Source organism: Clupea harengus, chromosome 20 (genome assembly GCF_900700415.2).
Source record: "Clupea harengus chromosome 20, Ch_v2.0.2, whole genome shotgun sequence".
NCBI lineage: Eukaryota > Metazoa > Chordata > Actinopteri > Clupeiformes > Clupeidae > Clupea > Clupea harengus.
The window spans coordinates 24,162,360-24,188,849 of NC_045171.1; the positions used below are offsets into that span (position 1 = coordinate 24,162,360).

General features: G+C 41.7%; 3 protein-coding genes across 3 annotated transcripts in view; all 3 read right to left on the reverse strand.

The window, feature by feature from the left end:
- snx25 (sorting nexin 25) overlaps nt 1-3,173 on the reverse strand; it is a 45,483-nt gene extending 42,310 nt beyond the window's left edge. The window contains exons 1-2 of the mRNA XM_031558096.2: nt 2,063-3,173; nt 1,199-1,283 (exon numbers count right to left, since the gene is read on the reverse strand). Of these exons, the coding sequence (XP_031413956.1) occupies nt 1,199-1,283; nt 2,063-2,383 (406 nt within the window). The 5' untranslated portion in view covers nt 2,384-3,173. The remainder of the gene's footprint in view (nt 1-1,198; nt 1,284-2,062) is intronic.
- A 690-nt stretch (nt 3,174-3,863) lies between these two features.
- Nucleotides 3,864-8,672, reverse strand: LOC105901760 (glycerophosphocholine cholinephosphodiesterase ENPP6-like). Its single transcript, XM_031558097.2, has 8 exons — nt 8,126-8,672; nt 7,833-8,012; nt 7,345-7,456; nt 6,869-7,010; nt 6,386-6,556; nt 6,074-6,211; nt 5,302-5,416; nt 3,864-5,015 (listed from the first exon to the last, which is right to left on the reverse strand). Exons 1-8 carry the CDS (start codon nt 8,346-8,348, stop codon nt 4,807-4,809), a joined length of 1,290 nt encoding a protein of 429 aa, XP_031413957.1. The 5' UTR covers nt 8,349-8,672; the 3' UTR covers nt 3,864-4,806.
- Nucleotides 8,673-15,267: 6,595 nt separating this feature from the next.
- Nucleotides 15,268-26,036, reverse strand: LOC105901761 (glycerophosphocholine cholinephosphodiesterase ENPP6). The gene is made up of 8 exons (XM_012829255.3): nt 25,678-26,036; nt 20,372-20,551; nt 19,708-19,819; nt 19,112-19,253; nt 18,626-18,805; nt 17,745-17,882; nt 16,792-16,915; nt 15,268-15,519 (listed from the first exon to the last, which is right to left on the reverse strand). Exons 1-8 carry the CDS (start codon nt 25,919-25,921, stop codon nt 15,314-15,316), a joined length of 1,326 nt encoding a protein of 441 aa, XP_012684709.2. The 5' UTR covers nt 25,922-26,036; the 3' UTR covers nt 15,268-15,313.
- Between the last annotated feature and the right edge of the window lie 454 nt (nt 26,037-26,490).

Sequence of the window (26,490 nt, forward strand, 5' to 3'; positions counted from 1 at the left end):
TATAAATAACAGACTACAATCAAAATAATATCAGTAACTGCTACTGCACACCGCTTGTAATCCTGGCAAAAACCAGGACAAAGCAATATATCTCAGTTGGGGGTTAGATAGCACCTTATAAGGGAGGCTGTATCCTGGAATTAGCCTCAAACTGAGCATGCTCCATCGAGTGGTCTGCATGACAACCAAACCATTCTGGAGGTGTGATTCAGACAGAGGAAAGAATGTAGGGACCACCATGGATGAACACTACTAACAGTGAAATACAAGCAGTACAGACAGCAGTCACCAGATATGCTTCCAGACACCATATATGCATCATTAAGCTAAAGAACAACAAGACAGTTTGCCCTTTCACTCAATGCAGTCTTATGCATCTTCCATCACGAGGATATGTTGCCCCACACATGAATTCATTTTGAACCTACGGTCACATGGACAAGAGAGGCGATTTCCTGAGCGACAGACCTACAGAGCGCAATACATGACAGATGTAGGACCTGTGTTTTTCTACCGTGTCCCATCTGCCAGCCAGTTGATAGCCACTCCAATTTATCTCCCTTTTTTCTGTCCGTGACTGTCAGTCAAGGGAGCCAGTCTGCACTTCATCATCCATCTATGGGCAAGCACAGGTTGGGTCACTTTGACAGATTTGTCTGGGCCAATTTTCCCATCTCCCCAGAGTTCTGTCACCACAAATGGACACTTGTCAAGTGTGAATGTACAACAAGTGTCTCCCGAAGTCAAGGGCTCTTTAGCCACGACATGACATGTAAAACTGTGACAGAATTGGGACATGTTCAAAGGTCAAATCCGAAGACATCAAAGACAATGAAAATGAAGACGAGATATTGTTTAATCGCTGATGACCGACATCATATTATTCATACACTCTACAATGTCTCCTTTAAAAGTACAGGCTCTCACTGTGGAAAATATGTATCAAAACAATACATTTTATTAAGTGTCACTGTGAAAATTAATGCTGCATATTTATCCAAGAGACACATGCCTCACATTTTCCCTACTGCTAAGCAAGACTAAGCAGAAAAGCAGCTGCCAATTCCTGAGTGTGTTTTGTGACGTTGCAACACACCGGAGGAATCAGGCCAGTCATGATGGTCTTTAACCCTGCCATGGGTGAGCGGGCAGTTATTTTTCCCCGCATACCGAACATTCTGGTGAAAGGATTACTCACCTTCTTTGAGGGCCTTATCCACATTGTGTGACACCACCACTCTCCTGGTTTGTGCGGAGTCCAGTATGGGCACAGAGAATCGTGCCTGCGGGGCGGGGATGCAAAATCATGAAAACAGCCTTGAGACAAGCCGCTTGGCAGCACATTCATTGAATAAACAAGAAACATACAACAACAACAACAGATGTGGAAGAGGCCGTGCGCGGAGGCCATGCTCTTTCCTTTCATTGAAGAGCGGAAGTTACAGGTAAATGGCTAAATACGTTTCAGGAGAGGCCCCTCTCTAAACCTGGGTTTTAGAGGTGAAATGCCATTTCACCAGACACAGATTATCGGGGTGGGGGAGAGAGACATGTCATAACAGCCTCACCATTTGTGCAAAATATGAACCACACAATGTCAAGCTACACCACACTGGACAAGTGAGACCAGTGCTATTTATTACTATTTTTGGAGTTGGTAGCCTACATTCAGTATTAAAAGGTGTTTGGCTGCAGAACTGTAATGAATTGGGTTCAGTATAGTTGTTCCTGCCTTAAAGGGAACTAATGAAGGAGAGGATAACTACTGATTTACAGATATGATCATCCTTCCTTCATCATGTCACCCTGCCAGTACACCTGATAGGTGAGCTTAGCATAATCGAAATACACCCTTGCATGTTCTCTCTTTTGCATGCTGTGCAATTTCTTTTAAAGGCTCTTGGGGTTAGGATGTACTGTACAACAGAAAGGTTTTAAAAATAAGGGTAAAAAAAGAATGATCTCTCTCACTCTGCGTGTGAAGGTAAACACTGGTAGCAGGGCTGCACCTGGTAGGGTTTCACAAAAACAATTATAGCAAAGTTTTCACAACGATTCTCACCATTAATTTGTTGAAGAAATCCGACAGGTAACAGGACTGCCTCTTTGATGTGTCAAAATTGCTGATTTTGGGAGGACTCTTCTTCACAAGCAGGGCGATGCTTCCCAAAAGAAAACAGAGCAACGCGAAGGACACATAAATAAACAGCTTCAGAAAGAAGGACGTAACGCTGATTCCACCATATCCGAACTGAAAGAGAACGGCTGCTGCGATTCCGAAGGCGACAGCTGGCAAAAATCGGAAAGAGGAATAGGCAGAGGCGCCGCTCAGCATCGGGGCATCGGCACTATTGCTGCTTCTGCCATCAAGATGATGCGGCATGCTGCTGGAAATGACATGTCCTCAAAGGCGCAAAGAGGACAGGCTTTATGCCCCTTGAATTTGTCCACCTTTCATGCATCACCTTGTAGCCTTATCAACAAGAAAGCCATTCTGCCGGGCATGCAATGTTAGTGCGATCCCGAGAAAGAAGCAACTTATCAGAAACCTTCACAGCATTCTAAACTCAGTTTACGGTCGCATTAATGTTACCACGTTCCACGCCTCCCAAGTAACGGTAAGTAGGCAAAGGTATTTATCTATGCACTAGCTAAGTGACAACATAATGTCAACACTAACTGAAACTATCGTGTAATCTTATCGTAACGTTCGCCATAATACATATAGCTAGCTAGCTCCAGCAAGTGTAATAAGTTTGCAAGGCAATTCTACGGTGCCTAATTATAAAAAAAACATTAACGTTTTAGGTAATACATTCAAAACAATTACTGAAATACAGGTTAGGATAACTGCAACAACAAAGAAAATAACGTTAGATCATGGCAAAAACGTTAGCCAGCGTGCTTGCTAATAAAAAAAATTTGGTTCTATTTACAAAGCTAGCTCGCTCGCTAGCTAAGGCTATCCTTCAATATGTCATGGCTTAAGTTTCGGACCGCCACAGGCAAAACGTATAAAAAGCAGACAATATCTAAACAACGAGTTGTCGTTTTCCGACATCCACCGCGACCGCTATATGATCCATCTGTGTTGTGTTAGATGTCAGTTCAAACAATTTCTGTCCTATCAATCCTTAAGTCTTCAGCCATGCAGCTCACTGGTCCTCTTCTCTGTCACTCCAACTATTCGGGAGGAAACAAATTTCCTCGATACACGTGAAAAGTGTGGACCAATCGGCAGAGAGTATCAACACCTCATCCCATACCACGCATGTGCTTATGCCGATTAATATGCACTTACACTGTAACAGTTATCCCTTTAACACTTCGTAGCCTCAAAGCACGTTAATCAGGTTTCCTCAATTAGGCTACTTTCTATTAAATATCGTATACTAGTCGATTGATTGATTTTTTTTTTTTTTTTTTTTAAATCAATAAAACAGTATTTAATGTATGTATGTAACTCGTAATGAGCTGACTGTAGCCTACCAAATAACACGCAATAAATGCAACATCACACACGTGCATTTAATTTGTTAAGTGCCCACAGCAGAACACAATTGTATGTAATATATTCTTCATCTGAATATGCTATAGTGATGTTTGATTTGGCGAATATTTGAAAATAGACTGTATTATAGCCTATTGAGGATCCTAACAAGTGTTGTTTTTCTTCAGATAAACCGATTAGTCCCTGACTAATTCATAGCGGCGTTAAGCCAGTCAAGTTGTCCTTTTTATCAAAACTATACTGTTTACTTTCCTTTTGACACCTTTTGTTTCTTAGCCTATATATTTGAACTATTCGATAGCCTAGGCCTACTCTTCTGAGCTGTCATGTCCCTTGTGCTCCTGCGCCATCTGCTGATGACAAAAAGGTGTTCTGCATTTTCCTAACCAGAAGAGGACGCAGTAGGCTTTCGTGTGAACTGATTGTCCAGATTAGACATTTCATGAAAATACGTTTTGTCAATTGAAGGACTACATGCAAGTATGTTTGAAAATGTACCATCCAAACTATAATACATAGGGACTTACAGGTGAAGGTTCCTATACCACGATTCAATACAAGGTCACGATACAATTTCATAATAAGATCCGCGTGACTAATTAAGAAATGCATGTTAAAAATTGCAACTCAACCAGTAGAGCTAGATGCTCAAACATCAAGGCCACTTTATTATTTATGTTTCCAGGAAATAGGTGTGGACAACAATGTAACCTACCTGTAGGTTTCTGTAAGGAAATAGCAGCTAAATGTGAAGATGTAGGGGAGGGCTTGGAAAAAAGTAACTAGGTGGTTACCGGTAGTTAAAGTAAGTAGGTGGATGTGTTTATGGCCATTGTTAAGGTATTTAGCAGACACTTTTGTCCAAAATGACTTACAAAACATTAGAAAAAACATTACACACAACAAAAGTATCAAATGAATGTTTAGTTTGATCAATTGGATATAATTCAAGATGAGAGGTGAACTACAGCACCGAAATCAGTTTTAAAAGCTGCTATATTTAGGGACAGCTGATAGTTATTACAGACATATCTGGCAAAGATCGAAAAGTTCGAGTCATGTCACGTTTAAAAAAAAAAAAACATTTCAACCATAGCCACAAGGAGAAAAAACTGAATGAATAGTAGTAATCTCATCATATTCTCCACATACCCTAAAGAACATAAATAACAATTCAACATTGCATTCATTTTCACTAAAGCTTAACTTAGTGGCAGCACTGGCATTGAGGGGCATTGGACACACACACCCCTCCCCAGTAGAAACAGTAATAATTGGGATGGTTTTCAGTAAGGTTACACATGTAGGTGAATAAACAGACTAAACAGTCCTAGCCAAACCAGGGCACAGCTTTGCTGGGTTATACTGGATGACCGGTTCAGCATGGCCCTCACCCGGTCGAAAGAGCCGTTATTGGGGAGAGCCTCGATCCCAAGGGTGTGACACATAACATTATAGATATCTGCTGCTCTGATTGGTTCAGCGCTGAAGTTGGCTTTGAAATCTGTGAAGGAAAACAGCTGCAGCTTAGCAAAAGAATATAAGTCACTACTCAAGAACATTGGACGGTTTTTTATATTCTACAAGATGCCCTGATTTCATCTTGTTCATTTAGGTGTCATGGGATCAAATGCAAGAAAATAGGCTTATCTGAACAGCCTTGAAATTGAGTTATGTTATACTGGACTTCATGCATTAGAATCAGTGAGTGTTAGGATGTGTCAAAAGCACTGTGGCAGTGCATCCACATCTATCTGTACAAACTGTATACATGGTACAGGTTCCCTTACCTGGGCCTTTTGCTACAAAGAAGCCTCTCATTTCAACAAGTTCATTGTCGTAGCCATGAGCACCAAACTTCCTGTTTCCAGTGGCACTTGGCGGGACAGGCAAGGCTGATATGCTCTGAAAGGAAACGCCATTGAATGAGCAAGAAATCCATTATATTCCAGTAACAAGACACCGAAAAGTGTTATAAACGCAGTTTGTGTGTTTTTGATAAGAACAGGAACATGACAATGAATGGTGAATCATTGCATACTTCTATATACATAGTATATCAGTACAAACAAGCCGTTATGTTTCTAAAATGTACCATTGTTTCATAAGCGCAGCATAAACAAATATCTTGCCAAGCCAGTTCTGACACCTAATTAAATCAAAATGCAACACGGTTGGATTGGTAGCTGGGAAACAGCTGCAGCCTCTACAAGGTGTGTCCCTAGCGCTCGCCCTAGGGTTTCCTATTGTTTTTACACTCATTCTATTTCCATATGCAGGTTAGACCAGTTGACAAGTTGAAAGGAAGACACCAAATTAAATCAACATGCATCAAGGTTTAGATTGGTAGCTGGGACCATGCCTATTTGCATGATCTATAGGGTGTGTCAGTGCTGTGCTACTGTGGTAAAGGGCCTTTCCCCAGAGTTCCCCCTTGGTTTTTTGTATGCAGGTAAGTTAGAATAGCTCGGTTGAGCCTGTTTCTCTCTTTTCTCAGTTGACAAGTTAAAAGGAGGACAGAAATGTAAAGAAAACTCAAACAAAAGTGCATCAAAAGCTTACAGGCGTGATGATCCAGCCTTGTTTAGCAACAAGAGTCAGAGTTGAAACAAACCTCCCTTCCTTGTAATGGAATCGATCGGGGATCTCACTTTTGCGGTAGGTTGTCATGTTCTCCACTGCACTGAGCGCTGTGAATATCTGTGTCCGTATGAATTTGATTGCATATTAAAAGCCTCAAAATAGCAGGTAATTGGTGTAGAGAAAACACAACAGATCATTGTGGGAAACATCTTAATGAACATGTTTTCACACGCTTCTCTAATCATAACGGAAATAATGGAAAAGAGTACACACCCAAAAAGAGGACCTCACCTCTTCAAACTTTGCTTGTTTGGGCCACAGGCTCACAACAGGGCCAAGGTCCAGCACCTTGATGATGTCAGACAAGTTGATGTGTTTGTCCAGTTCAATGACGTTTGTGATCTCAGTCATGCCATGATCGGAGAACATGACGACGTTCAGGTCATTGCTCATGTTTTTCGCCTGCAACACGAAGGTGTTAGGTGCCATTTACGCAGAAGCACCTTGCCTGCCGACATCATTACACGTCTACGCACGGCATTTGAGCTTTTGCATCCTCCTTCACTTTCGCTTCATTATTTGAGAACATGCGATTATTGTTACATAGGTGTTTCAGAATACAAGGATATGTCATGAGAATACATAGTAACCTAATTTGTCAACAATGATCAATCATGCCCTGTCATACTAAACCGTGACATCCGAAGTTTACCATGTCACTCTTCACTTCACTTATTCCGGTTAAAATTAGTCATTCAGGTTCAAACTTCTAACCGTGATCTTTTGGTTGAGAAACTGCATGGCAGCATCCAGCCCAAGGACAGTTCCTGTCAACTCGAGTGATTGGGGTCCAAAGAAGTGGCCTACGGCATCCACCTTCTCATAATACACTGCAGCCATGTCTGCTTGACCATTACTGAAGGACACAGAGAATGCCGTTAAACAACATTTTCAGGTTGAGAAGAAAGCCCACATATTTTGAAGGAGCTAATCATGTGCAGTCACCCTAAGAACACCACCCTCATCATCATGTTTTGCTATGAAGAAAAGTCAAAATGTATACATTTGTTTAGTAAACACATTTGTTTTTTTTAGCTATCATATACAAAGTAAATTATATAAAATAATATAAAAAGTATATAATATAAAATAATATAGAAAGTATAATAAAAAAAATGAATGTACAACATATTGTTATATTACTGAGGGGATAACATCAGTTAGAACACCAAGATAGGAGAACATAGTACTCTAATGCATCAAGGGCTCGCTCCATGGCATCGGTCAGGTTCCTCTCAGAGGCGTTGGGTATGTACGGTTCACAGAGAGATGGCCTCACTCCTAGAATCTCCACCTCACAACCTGAAACGTAGTTTTTGTACTTCACATCAAGTTATTCAGTTTAATGACATCTCAAAGTAGATAATGGTGAAGATCTGTCACAGAAGTGTGATTCATCTGGGAATTGTTATCACAACATCCGTATGTAAACTAATGTTATCATCATAACAGTTATGGTAGACCTCACCCACATTTTATAGAACTTTATATATAACTTCCACAAATACTTAATAAAAGATAACGAGAACATAGGACAGAAAGTGATACAAAGCTTATTCCAACAGTTGATAATGATTTAGGACACTTTGCCTGCAGTCTAATCCCAGTCTCAACCATGATGAGTCATGTGTCGCAGCCTCTCCACATATCAGTCACTGGCAGAACTCTGTGCACTGACCTGGCCAGTAGTACATGTAGACTCTCTTCTTCAGTTTCTCCATAGTCACCCAGAGCGGTTCAGATCCGTTCCACCACAGAGGCAAGCGGCTGTCTGCGTTGGAGCCGATTAGGAACTCCTTATTGGAGTCCATGTCCCACATGTAGTTCCCAGTCATCTGGTGCTCTTCAGAGTTTAGGCCTGGTGAAAGTAAAGACATGAAAGCCCCAGGCATGACTGTATGTTTCTTCATCAGTCTCTTGTTGCTGAATACCTGTTTGGTTCTTCACCTAGAAGCTTAGAATAGCCCTTACCTGTCATGAGTGAGTAGTAGTTGGGATAGGACAGACTGGGGAATTCTGGAGTCATGTAATCCACTTTGACTCCGTTTTCCACAATCTCCCGGAACCCAGGCAAATTTTGCAAATTATCGAGGTAGTCGTAGCGGAGTCCATCAATGAGAAAAACTAAAAGTTTGCCACTGGCATTGCAGGAGCTCAGTACGCTAAAGATGACAGCAATGGTGCTGTATGTCATGATGACGACACAACTGCCACTAACAGCCTAGACTACAGCGAGAGGTGGTCCACACGCTCACAGTGTATACTGAGAGTTGAGTCGGCGTGCTTTCTCTTTAAACAGGTTCAGGCGTGACAGTAGGTGGAGTGACGGCTTATCTTTTGGGGCAAACCACTGCACCAGGGAGGGATGAGGGAGTGATTCTCACGATAATCACACGTCAGCCTGGGGGCATATAGGATGAACAGGAAACAAATTATGATTTAATACATTAAGGTTTATGCTTTACTACAGGGGTGTCAAACTTAAATACACAGAGGGCCGAAATTAAAAACTGGGTCCAAGTCGAGGGCCAGACATATTCAATGTTTATTGAAAGAAAAAGATATATTATGTAAAAATGAACTTAGGTTTAACATAGGCCTATTGAATCTGGGACCTATTAACACAGTAAATAAACATCATTGGCATTCATTTCTTATGCCTCTCTTTCTGCTGCTTTACCAGATTCATTTCCAATTAAAACATTTCCACAGGCCAACAACAGCCAAAAACGAATTTCCTTCAATGGAAATCCAAACATCCAACTATTAACAGTCCATGCCTTGCAGTAGCAGGATAAAAGTGCAAAAGAGAAATCTAGGCTACATTAAAGCTCAGTTTACTGCACTCTGGTGTGCTCTGATGCACATTAGCCTGAGCCGGATACTTGGCATCTCATCATAGATACAAGTTAAAGTTTAATACATTAAGGTTTCAGATTTAAAATGGCATGTCTGGGATGGAAGGTATGGCCACAGACATAAAATCAGTGATAAAATGTTGATCCAATCTTGTAGTGCTTTGCTGAATGTCTATGACCTAGATCGCTTCCCTCGTATCTGAAACATGTTATTCCTGGCACTGTTACCGCTCCAGGGAGCAGATCAGGTCACACACACCTTTGGTTTTGTTCCTGTGTGAATGGCAATCTTTTTTTTTTTTTAGGTTGTCAGTGACAGTTTTTGTTTGGATAGTTGTGTGGTGAGTAGGAAGTTAACGTGAATATGTCCCCACAGTACAGTAATAGTTCCCTCTTCTCAACTATTCTAAGGTTCTTCTTCTGCCTGAAAGCCCTGTGGCCACGAGCACCATAGTATAGGGTCTGGTTCCTGGTCCAGTCTCAGCTCTTGCAGTTTAAAGGCTGTTTTCTGCCCCCTCTTTCTACTCTCAATTAAGATAAGATTATATAAGATAAACTTGTATTAATTCCATTAGGGAAATTCAGGTGTAATAGCAGCAAGATTCGTGAAGTGAATAGGACAACAGGAATAGGAATCAAACATACACATAAAAATAATAACAATAGAAACAAGTTTCCTTCCACCTTCCTCCTTCCTCCCGCTATTCTTGGAGCACCTGTCGGACAGGCATCTCTGCTTCTTTCACTTCCACCCAGAAAGACACCAGTTTCTGCCAGTGACTTTGCCTGACTCCATGTTCCCCTCCCCAGTTCACGAAGCCAAGCCAGTCGGCAGCAGTCCTCAGTCCATAAGAGCAAGTTCATTCAGTGCCATTCAGTACCACTCCAACCTAGGCATTCAGATAGATCTTCAGATTAAACAAAAACTGCATGAACATATTGTAGTGTTGATCACTGATGTGGTAAATGGACAATATATTGAAAAAATCAAATGATTGTCGATGATGTTGATGAACATTTCCAAAACCAGAGGGATTGATAGGATTATGGGTTTTTGATTAATCCATCTGTCATGACTTGCTGTACATGCCAATACAACATGTCCTCATTTGATAGCGGCCTGACTGCCAAACCCTCAGGTGTTGGGGACAGAGTCATGTTTTTTGTAGAGCTTTTATAACCTTGGAAAACCAGACCTAAGTCACCTGCAGCACATTTTAGTGAAAAATCAGACAGACTGTAGGCATGTAACAATGTACAGAACAATAAACTCTAAAAGGCATATTTATGTAGACACACACACACACAAACATTCTCTCCTTCTATCTCTCTCACTCTCTCTCTCACACACACACACTCTCTCCGTCTATGTCTCTCTCACACACACACACACACAAACACTCTCTCCTTCTATGTCTCTCACACACACACACACACACACACACACAAACACTCTCTCCTATCTCTCTCACTCTCTCTCTCACACACACACACACACACACACACAAACACTCTCTCCTTCTATCTCTCTCACTCTCTCTCTCACACACACACACACACACACACACAAACACTCTCCCCTTCTATCTCTCTTGCTCTCGCTCTATCTCTCTCTCGCGCACACACACACACACACACACACACAAACACTCTCTCCTTCTATCTCTCTCTCTCTCTCTCTCTCACACACACACACACACACACACACACACACACACACACACACACACACAAACACTCTCTCCTTCTATCTCTCTCGCTCTCTCTCTCTCACACACACACACACAAACACTCTCTCCTTCTATCTCTCTCGCTTTCGCTCTCTCTCTCTCTCACACACACACACAGACACACACACACACACACACACACACACACACACACTCACCATGTAGAACTTCAGACACACCATGTCAGACAATCCACATTGATGGCATTTATTGCACAGGCTACCACTAAACTGATTGTCACACATGAAATGAGGGCTAATTCAAAGTGTTTGTTTTTGTTTTTAATACTGACAAAGACAAATGTTATCATCTGCACAGACAGATCCCTCTATCTAAGAAGGCCGTCATACTGCTCACACTCAGAAATGAACAAAAACCTTTCGATATGGGTTTAGTGCTGACAGCTACATCCTGTCTTTCTGACTGTTTGTTGTAGCACAATATGTAACTGTAACCACTGCAGGATCAGTTAATGTGTAACATAACAATGGTATAGAGGCGTATTCTGCTGTGTAAAAGTTGTAATTTAACCAGCTCGCTTGTCAAAGGTATTTCTTTGTACCTCATGTCTTTATGTTACCTGAGGGCAATGGAGAGTTTAAATAGTCAGGCGGCTTAGGACCAGATTTGAGAAAGATGGGGACACGGCGGACAAAGCCACTTTGAAGGTCAATCTTGGTGTCAAAATATACATTTCCTTGGTCAATGAATGCAATAAAGGTATTGAGAATATCATTAGATAATTATTTATGCCAAAAATATATTAATATATTCATTCTGGACACAGAATATAAAGTTATACTGAACTTTAATGATACACGAACAGGGGAAACAGTGGCGCACCGAAAATAACAAACCCCTTCCTTAAAAGAATTTCCCTTTGTGATAAAAAAAACTCATCTAATCTAATCTTTCCAGCAGGTATGCTCACTGCAACTAATATAACTTTCAGTGCTGTATCGTGCTCAGACTTTGTCCAACAGCATGCGGGGGAGAGAGAGAAGCGGAACCAGTACGTCAGCCCCCCCCTGGATTTTCATTTACCTTCCCCCCTCCCAAAAGCAACCCTCCTTTCTTACAAGTGTGCTAGAGTATTCAGTTGATGTCACATTTGCAACTGCAAAGACCTGTGCAATTCCACTGTTCTTTTTTGCATGAGCACCTTGCCGTACAGTCCTTTGTACAACTACATTTGATCAGTTCACTGCAGGCTTTTGATGCGATTGGAAGAGTGCTCCACACAGGAATCCAGGCCTGGCTGTCTCCATCCAGTGTCCATCCCCATCCTTCAGGGCTGGGTATTGGCTGCTGGGTTTTTTCAGATGTTGACCAGATCCCTCGTTTCACGTGTTGTATCATTAGTGCTCCTTGGGTTGGTGGAGTATGTTCCATTGCTCTTCTTGCATCAGTGACCGATTCCAAGTCACTTGTCTTGTCATAAATGTTATCATCTGCACAGACAGACCCCTCTATCTAAGAAGGCTGTCATACTGCTCACACTCAGAAATGAACAAAAACCTTTCGATATGGTTTTAGTGCTGACAGCTACATCCTGTCTTTCTGTCTGTTTGTTGGAGCACAGTATGCAACTGTAACCACTGCAGGATCAGCTAATGTGTAACATAACAATGGTGTAGAGGCGTATTCTGCTGTGTAAGAGGTGTAATTTAACCAGCTCGCTTGTTAAAGGTATTACTTTGTACCTCATGTCTTTATGTTACCTGAGGGCAATGGAGAGTTTAAAGGTCTGGGGCTACAGAACACTGCATGGTGCTAAAATAAAGACATGGTGTCAACAGCTTTCAAGTGGTAAGTTGTGAAAATGTAAGTTCAGGATCATTACTTTTCAAATATGGTAGCATTAGCTATAACATTGAGTTCATCAGTCCACACTGGAGTAGCAATGAGTTGTCTAGGCAACAATTTCAACAACAGTTTATGAGCAACTACTTTTGGTATTATCTTAAAATTAATTTTGATGGTATATGGCATTGACATCCTGTAGAAAACATCACAGACTCATGCCCCCCAGGTATTAACTCTAATAAAACTGTTTATGTAAATGATTCTGAATCTGTCAATGTTTTCTATAGAGCAATATATGACACCACTACCTCAGAACAGGCTGCTTCATATAATATTATGGCATGCGCCTAAAATCCAATTAAAGATATATTTTTGGGCTTTTTTGCCTTTAATTGATAGTTCAGTGAAGAGTGGGACAGGAAATGAGAGGGAGAAGAGGTGGGGAGTGGACAAGAGAAAGGACATCAGGTCAGATTCGAACCTGTGTCCTCCATGGGCATCAATCTCAAATGTGGTCAGGGCTACTGCTTGTGGTCAGGGCTACCCCCCCCTCTCCTTTCCAATTTTAATCTCTACTAAATGCAAAGTTAAAAACAAAGGCCATAGTAACAATAGATGCCCAGCGAATATTCTATCTTTACCTCTGCATATTCCTCCTTCGTGTCAGCCACTCTATCCAGAAAATATTTCAATGGCAATGCTAAATATTAGGTCCCTATCAGGCAAAACATTTCTCATTAACGATCTTATATGTGAACGTAAATTAGACTGTATGTTTTTAACTAAAACCTGGCTAAACATAAATGGGTCTGCAGCTCTTATTGAAGCGTCCCCTCCCAATTATAGCTTTTTTCAGTCCATTAAAACTGGTAAAAAAAGGGGGCGGGACAACCACCATAGTCACTTCATAGTCATGCACCTGAATATATAACAGACATGCTCTCAAGGTACACACCCAGTAAATCCCTGAGGTCCTCTGGCACTGAACTCCTAACAGTTCCAAAAGCCAGGACAAAGAGACATGGGAAAGCAGCTTTTAGTTTCTAAGCCCCCAGCCTTTGGAATACTCTGCCAGAATACCTAAGAATAAAAATCAAAAATATAATTTTTTATCACTTAAGAAACATTGCTAAGTTTCTCACTCAGGCTGACACAAAGACCGATGCACACGTTTATCACGAGCAGGCTAGCCCTTAGGGGACAAAGGCCTGTTTGACTTTTTTAGAAAGTCTCACATGCCTTGATGTTTTTGTATATTTCCCCTAATTAAAAGTATTGATGCACAAGTGGCATTTATGATTATGTTATAGAAGACATCAGCAATAACAACATTAGAGTAAAAGGAATGTAGTGAAATAAAATTGTATTTAAATCAAATGTAAAATCACCCTTACGAAAACCTTAATTCAGAGGTGCTCAGAATTTGTACAAAAAAACATTGTAAAGATTTCGGACCGAGACTTTTGAACTCTAAACCTTGTAAACATAGGTGTTGGCTATACATACTGTATGTGAGTTTAGCATTCAGAAAGTGTGTGTGGTTTCACTACTACATATTTATAATTTCAGAGTGACCTGTGCCTCTCAAAACTAGTGTCCCTACAAATGCATATTGATGAGTTAGGTGTAAACAAACCTGGGACACCTCAGTCAAAGACAATGGCCATTACGTAATGGCCCTGGAATGTCTTTGTGGCCCACTACCCCGACAGGTTTTCTCGCCACACCATGACCCAATACAGATCACTGAATCGCCATACCCTTATCATATGAATAGCTGTCATTTGCTAATGGGTGGGTCCTTAGGAGCAGAAACCTTCCAAAAGCCAGGACAAAGCAGCAGCCCCCAGCAGCTGTCTCTTAGTTTGACGATAACCGTGCTGAGCAGTCCTTTACGATATCAATACAATATTATTTTGAAGATAGAGACACATGCTTGATCGAGTCAGATATGGGACTTCAGTTTTTGTCCAAATCCTCTTGGTGTCCCGTTACTTTTATTATAAATGAACATAGTCTCACAGTGGCATCATTTTAACAAGCATCCTCTAGAAACTACACATTATTACATTTGAATGAATAGTAATTCTGCATTACAGAACAAAGAAATCCATCAGTTGTTTACAATCGTTAACAAAATACAACTTCAATTTCAGAGCACTGCTTTTAAAAATGCTACACAAAACTAGACATCAATTTAACCAGAGTTTTGGGGTGTGTTTCCAGTTTTCCCATGAGCAGATTCCCAGATGGCTCCCAGATTCCCAGATATTTCCCAGATGGCTCACACGTCCTCAGTGTGAGGTCCAAGAAATTACAGTTTTTCCATTCAGTGCATCTACAACAGCAGTGCCCAGTCCTGCCCCCGAATATCTAGCTACCAATCTGCAGAGTATAGTTACAGAACTACTATGACATGCTTGTTTCAGCTCGAAGGGCCCTTCAGAGTACTGAAGCCATGTGTATGTTAAAGGAACGTAATGACTATATGTAGTAGGTGGGCGAGCCTTCAGCTGTGCAGAAGGAGAACCATAATCTACAGCTTCTTAAGGCAGTGTGCCATGGTGAAAGAAAGGCATGTGTGAATGGGGAGCATACAGCTTGAGGGAGTGCATGATTGCTGCACAGAAGGAGGAGGAGGAGGAGGAGGAGGAGAAGGAGGAGGGGGAGGAGGAGGAGAGAAGGTTTTAGAAGGTTCTAGGTTCTACACAGAGAGCAGGAGGAGGAGGAGGAGGAGGAGAGAAGGTTCTAGAAGGTTCTAGGTTCTACACAGAGAGCAGGAGGGTTAGTAGGAGCACAACACAGCTGTACAGGAGACTGGGCCGGACCGCACTGGAAGACCCATTCAGCATAAACTCCACGCGAGGCCACGAGCCGTTGTTGGGGAGTGGCTTAATGCCCAGGGCGTGGCACAAGAGGTTGTATACATCGACTGCTCGGATTGGTCCAGCACGGAAGTTTTTCTTGAAGTCTGTGGAGAAGAGGAGGCAATCTTAGGAATCATTCAATCATGAAAATAGAAATATCCCTTATTAAATGCTCTATATAAGGGCAAGAGATCAAATAGTCCATTTATTTTGTGTCCTCAATGACCCTTACTGAGATTAATATTTCTACTGCCTAATGAAAGCCATTTGAACTAATATGGTCGCTCTTGCCAAAGTCTGAAAAGGCGTCCTACCCTAAATATCATAACACCATCAGTATTACCACATTAAATTGCTGTTCAGCATAATTTGAATCCCCTTGATGTACAATTACAGCTTGCAAAAACTGGTAAATGGGTGAAGATATATGTTGAGGTTTTTGGTATGGTGGTGTCGCCCTGGTGTGTCTGCAAGAACACCTCTGGAGTCAGAATGCAGTTCACGGGGTTTATGTCGCTATTGTAGGCAGCACAGCAATACACAGGACTCAGACAGGCATATCCAGCAAAACACAAACAATTTTTATGTTTGTTGTCTATCAGAGAGGAAATCAATTACGAGTTATACATTACTATGCATAAATAACATGAACATAAAGGCTTAATATATACAGATCAGACACACACTAAAGAGGTAATAACAGTATAATGGTGGCGGTTACTGTGCCATCTACACTGCCATCTACAGGTCATTCACGTCCGTTTTAGTCACCTAGAATTATTACTGATGATCGGTCAGAATAGAATCATTACTCACGCTACAAATAATAATACCAGGAAGGTGACATATATGACACAGGTCTAACATACTCACTAACATCAGTAACAGTTCGCCTCAGCTGCGTTTGGAGTAGCCAGACATCTATCATTTCCACATAACAAACACTAACATACTAGCTGCTAACCAAAACAACGTCATTACAGTACGGAATTCTCAGACTTACAGTTCATCAATGACGCACAAACATGTCTGAAAGGATTTGGAAACAGGACTAACTTCTAAACAAGCAAGTAAACTATTGCCGTGCAGACTCCTCTGGTGATATGCCGCGAACTGACCAAATCACGAGATGTGCTGCGAAAACAGATCGCTGCGCACGCGCAATCTGCTACAGTCTCTGGCCTTCCTAACACAGCCACACACAAGAAGTTAAAAAAGCGCTACCTCCAATATCTGCACCCTATGGCAGCTATCAGAATCGAAAGCACAAATCAAACTAGTTATTAGCATTATGGCCTATATGGCCTATGTCACCACAGATGGAAGACACTGGCCGTGGCACTGTGTCTAAATGTTGCTGTTGCCTTCATCAGTACCTGGCCCCTGTGCCATGAAGAAGCCCCTCATGTCCACAAACTCGTTGTCGTAGCCGTGCCAGCCATACTGCCAGGCCTGGGCCTCTCCGCTGTCATTCTTCCAGTACGGCAGCTTGGATTTGCTCTGCAAACAAAGACAGCGCGGTCAGCACGTGTACGCCCTGCTGAGGGGAGCTTTTACCGCTGCCAGGGACCACAGGATTGGCTGGCATCACCGGCCCCCTTGTGATGCACTCAGCATTCCGAGTTCAATGTGTGCCCCTAAGAATGCCACTTGGTACTGAGGTAAGCCTTATAATGAAATGTTCACACATGCTGAAAAATGCTAGGGCTTGCGGCAGAGTGTAGATGTCAGAGAAAGGATAGGCCAGAGTGTAGATGCCAGAGAAAGGATAGAGAGAGCAGGACCAGCTACATCCCCAGAATGAAAAGAATGGGAGGAAGGAGGGAGTTTTTACTGAACGCTTTGCTTATCTGTTCACGAATCCATCATTTATCAAACAAGAATGAGGAATTAGGCATTTTAAAGGTGTCTTCATAAAACATACAACATACAGTACATAAAACATTAAAGGTGTCAACATAAAATAACAACAATAGAGAGGTGTCTGAAATCAATCTGAGAAATTAGAATTTTATCATAAACACTTCTAAAACATTCTGTAACTGTGCAGTAAAAAAATTAAAAGAACTTTACTTTGGGTGTCGGCCTGCAGGCAGCATAGTGACAATCGTGGCATTTAAAAGCACAATACCCAGGCTGCTTCAGTGGGAGATAAAACACTGCTGTATTGCTGCATGATAATAAGATGCAAGAGTTGGTCACGTGTCACATGAGGTGAGACAGCTAATGGACATTGTACGGACAATGGTTTAGAAATAATAGGAGTAGGGAAAATCCCGAGAAATAACAGAATTAATTTAAGTATGAAGTATGAATTGAGAGAACTCACCTCTGTGATAAACCAACCAGGCTCAGCCACTAAGGTCAGAGTTGAGACAAACTTCCCCCCCTTGTAGTGGAACCGATCGGGGAACTCGTCCCTGCGGTAGACCTTCATGTTCTCCACAGCACCGAGGACTCTGTATATCTGGAGACAGAGAGGGCAGGTCAAGGGCAGATTCTCCTTATGTGTTTGGTACTCCCCATATGGGCATTTGCATAAATATAAAATATTAATAGTAAAAACATATTTCCAAGATTTCATAGCAGAAATGCAGAAACCAGAGTTTTTTCTTTGTTTTTGCGCCAAATCTCCTTAAATTGTGTTCTAGAGGTCAGGAGATTGACTAGAAGAGGTCAGGAGCCTGCAATGAAGTCTACAATGCAATGCAACCATTATATAATTATAATTTATAATCCAAATGTACAGATGAATTCTTAGTGAAGACTGGCCCTTATGTTTTTTCAGCGAAGTCTACACTCTATGAACTATGTTTATAGCATGCACTGCTCAAGGTATTATCAATTTGTTTATAATGAATGGCATGCAAGCTTTAAAAGTCTAAAAAAAACACTGTGCAAGCATTAAAAGCAAGAACTTTGGCTTGGTTGTTGGCGCAACATCCTTGCACTTTGAAGGCCAAGACAGAAAACTCCCCCTGAAGTCCTGGAACAAACTGCTGTTTCCCCGCAGGAAAACACAAGGCCAGCCTTTGAATTCAAGCATTTGCTAACATGATGTGTTTGCTTGTGTTTAATGTAGCCAAAGAAAAAAAACAAATATATCAAAAAGAAACTTATTTTTTCCTCAGTGTGTCCCTGGTTAAGTTAAAAAAAAACAAGCTGTCAGCAGACAGGATGTAGGAGGTAGGTACACAGGGAGTGCCTCACCTCCTCAAACTTGTCTTGCTTTGGCCAGAGGTTCACCACAGGGCCCCTGTCCATCATCTTAATGACATCAGACATGTTTATGAACATCTCAAGCTCAATGACTTTCTCCATCCACTTGATGTCTGTCATGCCGTGGTCAGAGAACATGATGACGTTCAGGTCTTCGGCCATGCCCTTCTCCTGAAATGCAGCAACATTTCAGTACATTGCTTTGCACATCAGTCACTAACATCAACATTCGGATACGACGTGACTGTGTCTAATATTTAATGGTTGTACATTTAGCCTTTTATTATTGCCTCAGGCATTTATCTACAGCACACACAATAGATCATCTGACAGAATGTACAGTACACACTTGAACCTCATGATAGAGGCCGAGCTGATATCAATGTTCAGTTTCGAAATAATCTGGTGTTTCACAAATAGTCACTCACCCATGTTTCCATGGTGACTCAAGACAGGAAAAAAAAACCTGAATCTGACCTTGATTTTTCGGTTTAGATACTGAAGGGCCAAATCCAGCCTGTTCACGGCATTCTGCACCTGGGAGGACAGGGGGCCGAAGTGATGGCCCTCCACATCAATCTTCTCATAGTAGATACCAGCCATGTCTGCTTTGTCATCCCTGGGTAAAGAGAGAGAGAGAGAGAGAGAGAGAGAGAGAGAGAGAGAGCTGATCAGAACAATAGATGAACAACTTCATGTCTTCTCACAGGTACGTGACAGAGAGAGGAAGCACTGAGAACCACCTCTAACCGAATGTTGGGCTCAACATGTAAATAGGGTTTAGAGGAACAGTAAGTGAGATGTGCAAGGAGACTTCCAATGAGACAGATATTCACTCCCAGAACAGTTTTTAAAGTATTGGTCAATGTGACATTGAAGTCCAACTTGACTGAAATGTTGCTTCAAATGCACTTCTGAGAGAGGGAATTTTGGGGAGTGCAAGTGTATTTACTTACACGGTCAATTGTCAAAAACAAAATGCTAGCCAGGATTGCCATATCATCACAGACAAAAGGGTGATTAGTCAGCAAGGGGAAGTACTGATAGGCCTTGGCCAACAGTGGGCACCTTACTTTAATGCATTGAGAGCCTTGTCAATCGAATCTGTAAAGTTCTTCTCAGATGGATTGTAGACATACTCCTCACAGAATGCCGATTTCACTCCAAGAATCTCCACCTCACAACCTGATTAAAAACATCACATCTTTAAGTAACCAACTGGAATGGCATAACTGTTGTGCTACTGAAAATAATGTTTATGGAACTTATCTACAACTCATCTACATCATTCTGTGAACAAACCTGACTGCATTATGCAAACACAATAAACTGAAAACAAATCAGATGACCCACTCAAACAATATTTGAAATTTGTGACACAGAGCTTTAAGTTTCATTTGAGTGTTATTTGTAGTACAATTGAAATAATGAATATAGCTAATGCTAAAGTTATGAAAGCTAAGTGGTGCCTATACACACTGTCAATTTATTCATCACTTTCATTCACAAATAGCATCACAAATAACCTGAGCTCAGATCCAGGTGACATCATTAAAGGATTGAGAAAGAGCGTGGCGAAGCTGTTAAGTGTAAAGAGAAACTTAACTTTAACATCACATTTTAACCGGACACAACCAACACGTGTGCTTTATTTCAATAGACTTTCAACCACGGTACTGTATCACCCAAACGGTACCTAGTATGGATGACTAACACCTACTTGGTTCAAGACACTACCTGGCCAGTAGTACATGTAGACTCTCTTCTTCAGTTTCTCCATGGTTACCCAGAGCGGTTCCGATCCGTCCCACCACAGAGGCAAGCGGCTGTCCTGATTGAGGCCGATTAGGAATTCCTTATCGGAGTCCGTATCCCACATGTAGTTCCCAGTCATCTGGTGCACTTCGCAGTATCGCCCTTAAGAGTCCGGAAAGTCAGAGAAAAAATATATTTGGCTGAATGAATACAGTATGAAGACATGGCTTAGGGTTTTATATGAACTCTCTGAAGGGAAGTTTAGCCCATATGGCAGCAGTTAGTAATCAGCTGTGGAGATGTGAGCAGCTGTCTTTTATTTGAGGTTTTTTTTTTGCACTACAGCGCGTCCTAAACAAACGATACAACACAACTGTCAACAGCATGGCCCAACTGTCGCGGTTAAGGCTGGCTGTGAATCATGTACAGTGTGGCACCCTTACAAACCTCATTTCAACTCTGACCTCAATCCAGGTTCATAGTCCAGAGAGCCACTCACATCTCACACCACTTAACAGTGACAGATCTGGCCTGGATCTTCTGTGAGGCCGCCTAACCACTAGCACAAGGAATTTTTCAATCTTGTCCTGCTCACATCCGAAATGACTGAAAATGAAGAGACCTGAGACATGTGGTCTCAGTCCAGGGCTCAACAGCAAGCACATCTGCACAAACCCAGAGCATCTGTGCACATCTGCAGGGATTGCTGTAATAAAACCTGTTTGTTTGGGCGTTCAGAGAGCCACTCCTAACATCTGGGGGACATCAGCAGCATACTAGTCACTGTCAAAAGAATCCTTCATTTTGTCTATATATTGTGCATGTAGTGTTGATACAGTGCAGCTAATAATTATTTTAAAAGCATTTTGAGTGATAAATTAAACATTGCTTAAAATCATTTGTCTCATGAGAGCCTGAGGTATAATGTTTCTCTCTTCCCGCTATCAGAGACTACTTCATTCACAGTTACACCTACAACAGAAATGAAAACATCTCTTTTTCCACTTCAGAAGCCTCAGCAAGACCTCTACAGTTTACAGCACTGCAGGCTACTGATCACAATCACACTGCCACTGCTATTACACTCCTTTACTGGCTATGGAGTAGCTGCTGATGCATGAGTGTGTCCAAAAAGCACCAAGACTGGTTTGATATCTGTTTCTGAGTAGTGCTGATTCCAGGAGAGTCAGAACACTAGGCCCTGTCTTTTCACCATCTGACTTTCAAAGTTTCTCACACTTGAGCAGTATTGACAAATGAGATGGTTATGATCATCCATCACATCCCATCTTGCTACAGAAATGTTGACAACAGAAAAAAACAGACTCCAACCCTGGTAGAGGAAGGTTCCTCACTGAGGAGAAGTCTGACGCTGTTTGCGGAAAGCTGCAAAGTCACGGAAGTCACAGAGCCGAAACCCCTTCTGTCAACCAGGGACATCCGGATCAGAATGTGGAATGTCAGGACTGGACAGGACATGAAAGACCATGAAAGTAACAATGAAAATGAGGAGATACAACCTAGACTGAATCTGAGCAGCGAAGAAGAAGACGTGCAAAACCAATGGGAAAAGATCGGAGAGACCATCACAACGACATGTCAGGAAGTCATGTCAACAATCTCTGGCAGAGAGTGGGCCAATGACCTGTGGAAGAGGAAATGGATTGGCCACACGCTCTGGAAACCCAACGCCAGCAACACCAGACACGGACCTGACATGGAACCCCCAAGGCACAAGAAAGAGAGGCCGGCCCAAGAACATATGGCGCAGGGGGACCTCGAGACATCAGGCAGGATGGACTGCCGTGGAGAGGAAAGCCCAGGACAGAAGACTCTGGTGGACTGTGGTGGGCAGCCTATGCTCCATGAACAAGGAAGGAATAGACTTAAGTAAGTAAGACCAAACAAGCATAGAGGCGTACATCATGCTTTAACAACCTGTGTGGAAATATGAGGTATTGAATAGCTGTATGGCTTTAGAGAAGGGTTAAGCATCAGTAGGAAGTCACAGTCCTAAGCCATATATTTTCCTTCCATCAGGATGACATCCGTGTGTGCAAATTCTTTTTCAGGTGACTTGGATCTTTTCTCATCGCTATCTCAGCAATGCTCTTGATGATTACATGATTATGTCCCTCCCTACTCCTTTTGTGAAGTAATGAGTTGTAGGGTACAGTGAGTGAAACAGGAGATATCAAACTGAGTAAATATTTCATATACAGTATATATAACATATTAAAACAGTTACATTACATAGCACTGAAATATTTACTTAATAAATAGATATCATTGCTGTGAGGTAATGGTACTGTATAAGGTATGCAGTAATCTTTTTGTATCTGCTCAGTGTTAAAATGACACAGCGAGAGCAGCTCAGTGATCAGTCTTGATCTTTCACCAGAGTGAACGTCCGGCATGCCTGATAACATAAGCTCCCGAGACATGGGCGCCTAAGGTCACCTCTTCACCTTCATTAACCCTCCTATTATGTTTGGGGTCAATTTGACCCCATTCAATGTTTAACGTCTCTAAATAAATGTTTGACATAATTTGTTTTGCTTCATATTTAATGACTTTTCCTAATTTAATGGGGACAACTGGGTAAACACAAAATTAACATGATGATATGTTTTCAATGTCCTGTACACATACTTTACGCATAGGTGTTGTTTGGGGTCAATTTGACCCCAGGCTGTTTTAATTGTATAAAATATATAAGAAATATCAACTTTTTTCATCACATTGTTACTTTTCTTGATAAAAGAAATCGTTTTTTATTCCAAATGTTATAGATAACAACAATATGTACTTAGAAATAATATGAAGCCATAAAAACACCAGAAGTATATCTCTTTCCAATTTTAGGTCAATCAGTGAGATTTTATGGGGATCTGCATATTTCTCAATAGTCGCGTAACATGTATTCTGGATGGAGAAAGGGAGTGGGTGGGAGTATTGTTTTATTTAAAGGGCTATTTAGGTAGTCAACAAACAAACCTAAAGTACCTGACACATAAACTTGGGTAAAAAAAAATAATTATAATAATTTTTGGGAGGTTTAAATTGCTGGGGTCAAATTGACCCCAAGCATAATAGATGTGGGTAAAATAAAACATAATAGGAGGGTTAAATTAAAACCACCAGTATCCAACCACTTGCATGGGGAAAAAAACATGACAAATCCAAGATAGCCTATTCTACAGCTACCTGCAACTGTGCAATAAAAATAATAATAAACTTTATTTGTATGGCACCTTTCATCCAAAACAATTCAGCTCAAAGCGCAGTGTAGGCTACGTCAGTTGAGTAACAGGAAACTCCTGCTCAAGATGGCTCACAGCCACACTGCAGTAGAGAGCATGCACTCCACTTGATGTTTTCAAGGTTTTAGATCCAACTTTGATGTGGTAGACTGTCTTTTAAACAGTAACTCACCTAAGATGCATGTATTGTATACTGTGCATACTTGCTGAAATTGAGTTACACATTAACCCTCACAGTCCAGACTGTAATAAAGATAATGGAGATCTACTAGAAGATCATATATCCCATGTGATGTTTGTCATTTCAACTACAGTTGTCATCTAGCCTACATTTCAAAACGCAGCTGATGCAAGGGCAAAAGAACCAGAATAGACTTATCAGAGGCCATATTCCTTTCATTGAAAAATTCAACCAATCACTAGCACTTCAGTGAGCGTGCCATGAACTAATGAACTTCATTCAACTGAAAACATTCCTCTGGAATCATCTTGAGATTCAACTCATCTGACAGACTAGTTTAATGAAAGCAGACTCTTTGTGAGAACATCACAAATACTAGTCCTACTGCCCCTGTTCCTCTGATGCAAAGGGTTTAACCCACAAGGTATTTCTCTTTTCAAACGGTCGAGTTCAGCTCAGTATGGAGAGACTATGGCATTGACCTGTTTTGGTAGTTCCTATTGTAATCTAGAAAGACAGTTCACCCAAAAGTGCTTGCTTGAGTTATCTCCTGTTCACACAGGCACAAAGGTCCTTGACCTCTGCCCACCTCCAGTCAGCCACTTTGAGCCTGAAACAACCACTGCACCACGTAAGGCCCTGGGGGCTTTGTGCTTCTCTTCTGTCTGGTTACGGTGATAATGCCCAGGAACAATTGTCAAGGCCGATTCACTTCTGACCCAATTGCTGCATTGTGGCGGGGAGAATGTGCCCCCACCAAAACAACCACCATCAGCAGATCACATCCACGGGGGTGATCCAGTGAGAGGGAGGGAGCCACTGCACAGAGGCAGAGGCCGTTTATCTTAGAGCTTAGCTGGGGAGGCTTTTTGTCCTCGCAGGGAAGCTTTGGAAGTGTGACACAAAGATGTGGCCGACCTCACGGTGCAGCGTGGCTTCCATTATCTAACTGGCCTCCTGGTGGCTCAAAGACACGCCAAGCAGACTTTATGATTGTTTCTCGTGGGGGTTTTTTTTTGGGGGGGGGGGGAACGACGACACACAGGAGCTGTCCTGTAGTTTTCCTACTTTGGGCCTTTGTTGAAGACTCTACCAATAATGTAAAGGTGTGTACATTAACATGAGAGTTCATTAGTGCATAGCTGTGTTTCAGCATCTGTTTGTGTGCATGCATGTGTGTGTGTGTGTGTGTGTGTGTATGTGCATGTAGTACTTCAATATCCTGTAGATATTCCCAAACACAAACACTGCCACAGTGTATAAAGGAGGGATGTGAGGAAATGATCTTCTTTCAAATGCGAGCTCCCATGTGTGAGAGAGATGTGAGTGAGCCCTTAGCTGCCTTCCAGGACTACTGTGCCAGCCGTCCTACTCTCAATAGGACTATTCAACCATCGGTCAACCAGAACATGACTACTTGTCCCGAATTTTGTGCAGCAGGATTTCAGACCTGATAGAAATGTATAACTGCTGGGTCCATACCTAATAAAGTCTTGATGACAAATACTGCAATGTCTGAAACGCTGCTGTAACATGGGCAAACGAATACAAGGGAAAGAGTTTGCATGTACAACCATTCCCACTCACTATTACTCGAAAAAGTAACTCCTTTATTACGCACATTCGGCCCACCACAAACATTTTATTCCTGCTGTTTGGATCCACACATCAAGTGGCAGAGTTTTCTAAGAAACCTTCCATGCATAAACATGAACTTCTCCATACATTATAGTACTGGTCAACAGGTTGTTGTTTATAAGCTGTTACAAACGGTGGCAAATAATGTTAAGCGAATCAAATTAAAATCAAATTAATTTCCAGCAATCCGCTACACTAGGACTTACCTGTCATGAGGGAGTAGTAGTTGGGGTAGGAGAGGCTAGGAAAATCCGGTGTCATATAATCCACTTTGACACCGTTTTCCACGATCTCCTTGAATCCTGGTAGTTTCTGTAAATCGTCCATGTAGTCATAGCGGAATCCATCAATGAGAAACAATAAAAGTTTGTGGCTCGCGTCGCAGGACTTCGAAAGAATGAGAACGACGGCGATGATTGCACAGCATACAGTGGTGGGTTTTGTCATCATGGAAGGTTACGCTATTTCGCTGCGCTACGAAGGCATACACTGCATGCTATTTATGCGGTGGCTGGTTGAACCCCTGAGATTTAAAGGCGGAGGCCGGTGCCCTGGTCGAGCGGTGACGCAGATGGTCAGTCTCGATAATCATTACAACAATCAGCACGGCTGGACAGACACAAGACACACAACTGTTATCAGCTGCTGGGTTGCTCTTTAACACAAATTAATGTTTTGGTTAATCAACAAAAGTGTCAATAAACCATCTACCTATCTATTTATCTATCTAGGGTGGGGTGATGGTGGGCAAAGAGCATGTTATTAACCGATTTTTTTCTTCATAGAACAGGTGATAAAAATATCTGCAGGTTGAAAAGGTTAAAGTGCACTTTCACATCATGTTGCATAGACCAGCAGATAGCGTGATTTGTCATATCAGTTCCATTGCCACTTTATTAGTAGTATTATTTACCTACTGTAATAATTATATGTATCCATTCCTTTCTTTTGCGCTGTCTGTATTTCTTACTGTCTTTCCATATCTTTCTTTTCTGTCACAAAGATGGAAACACTATGAT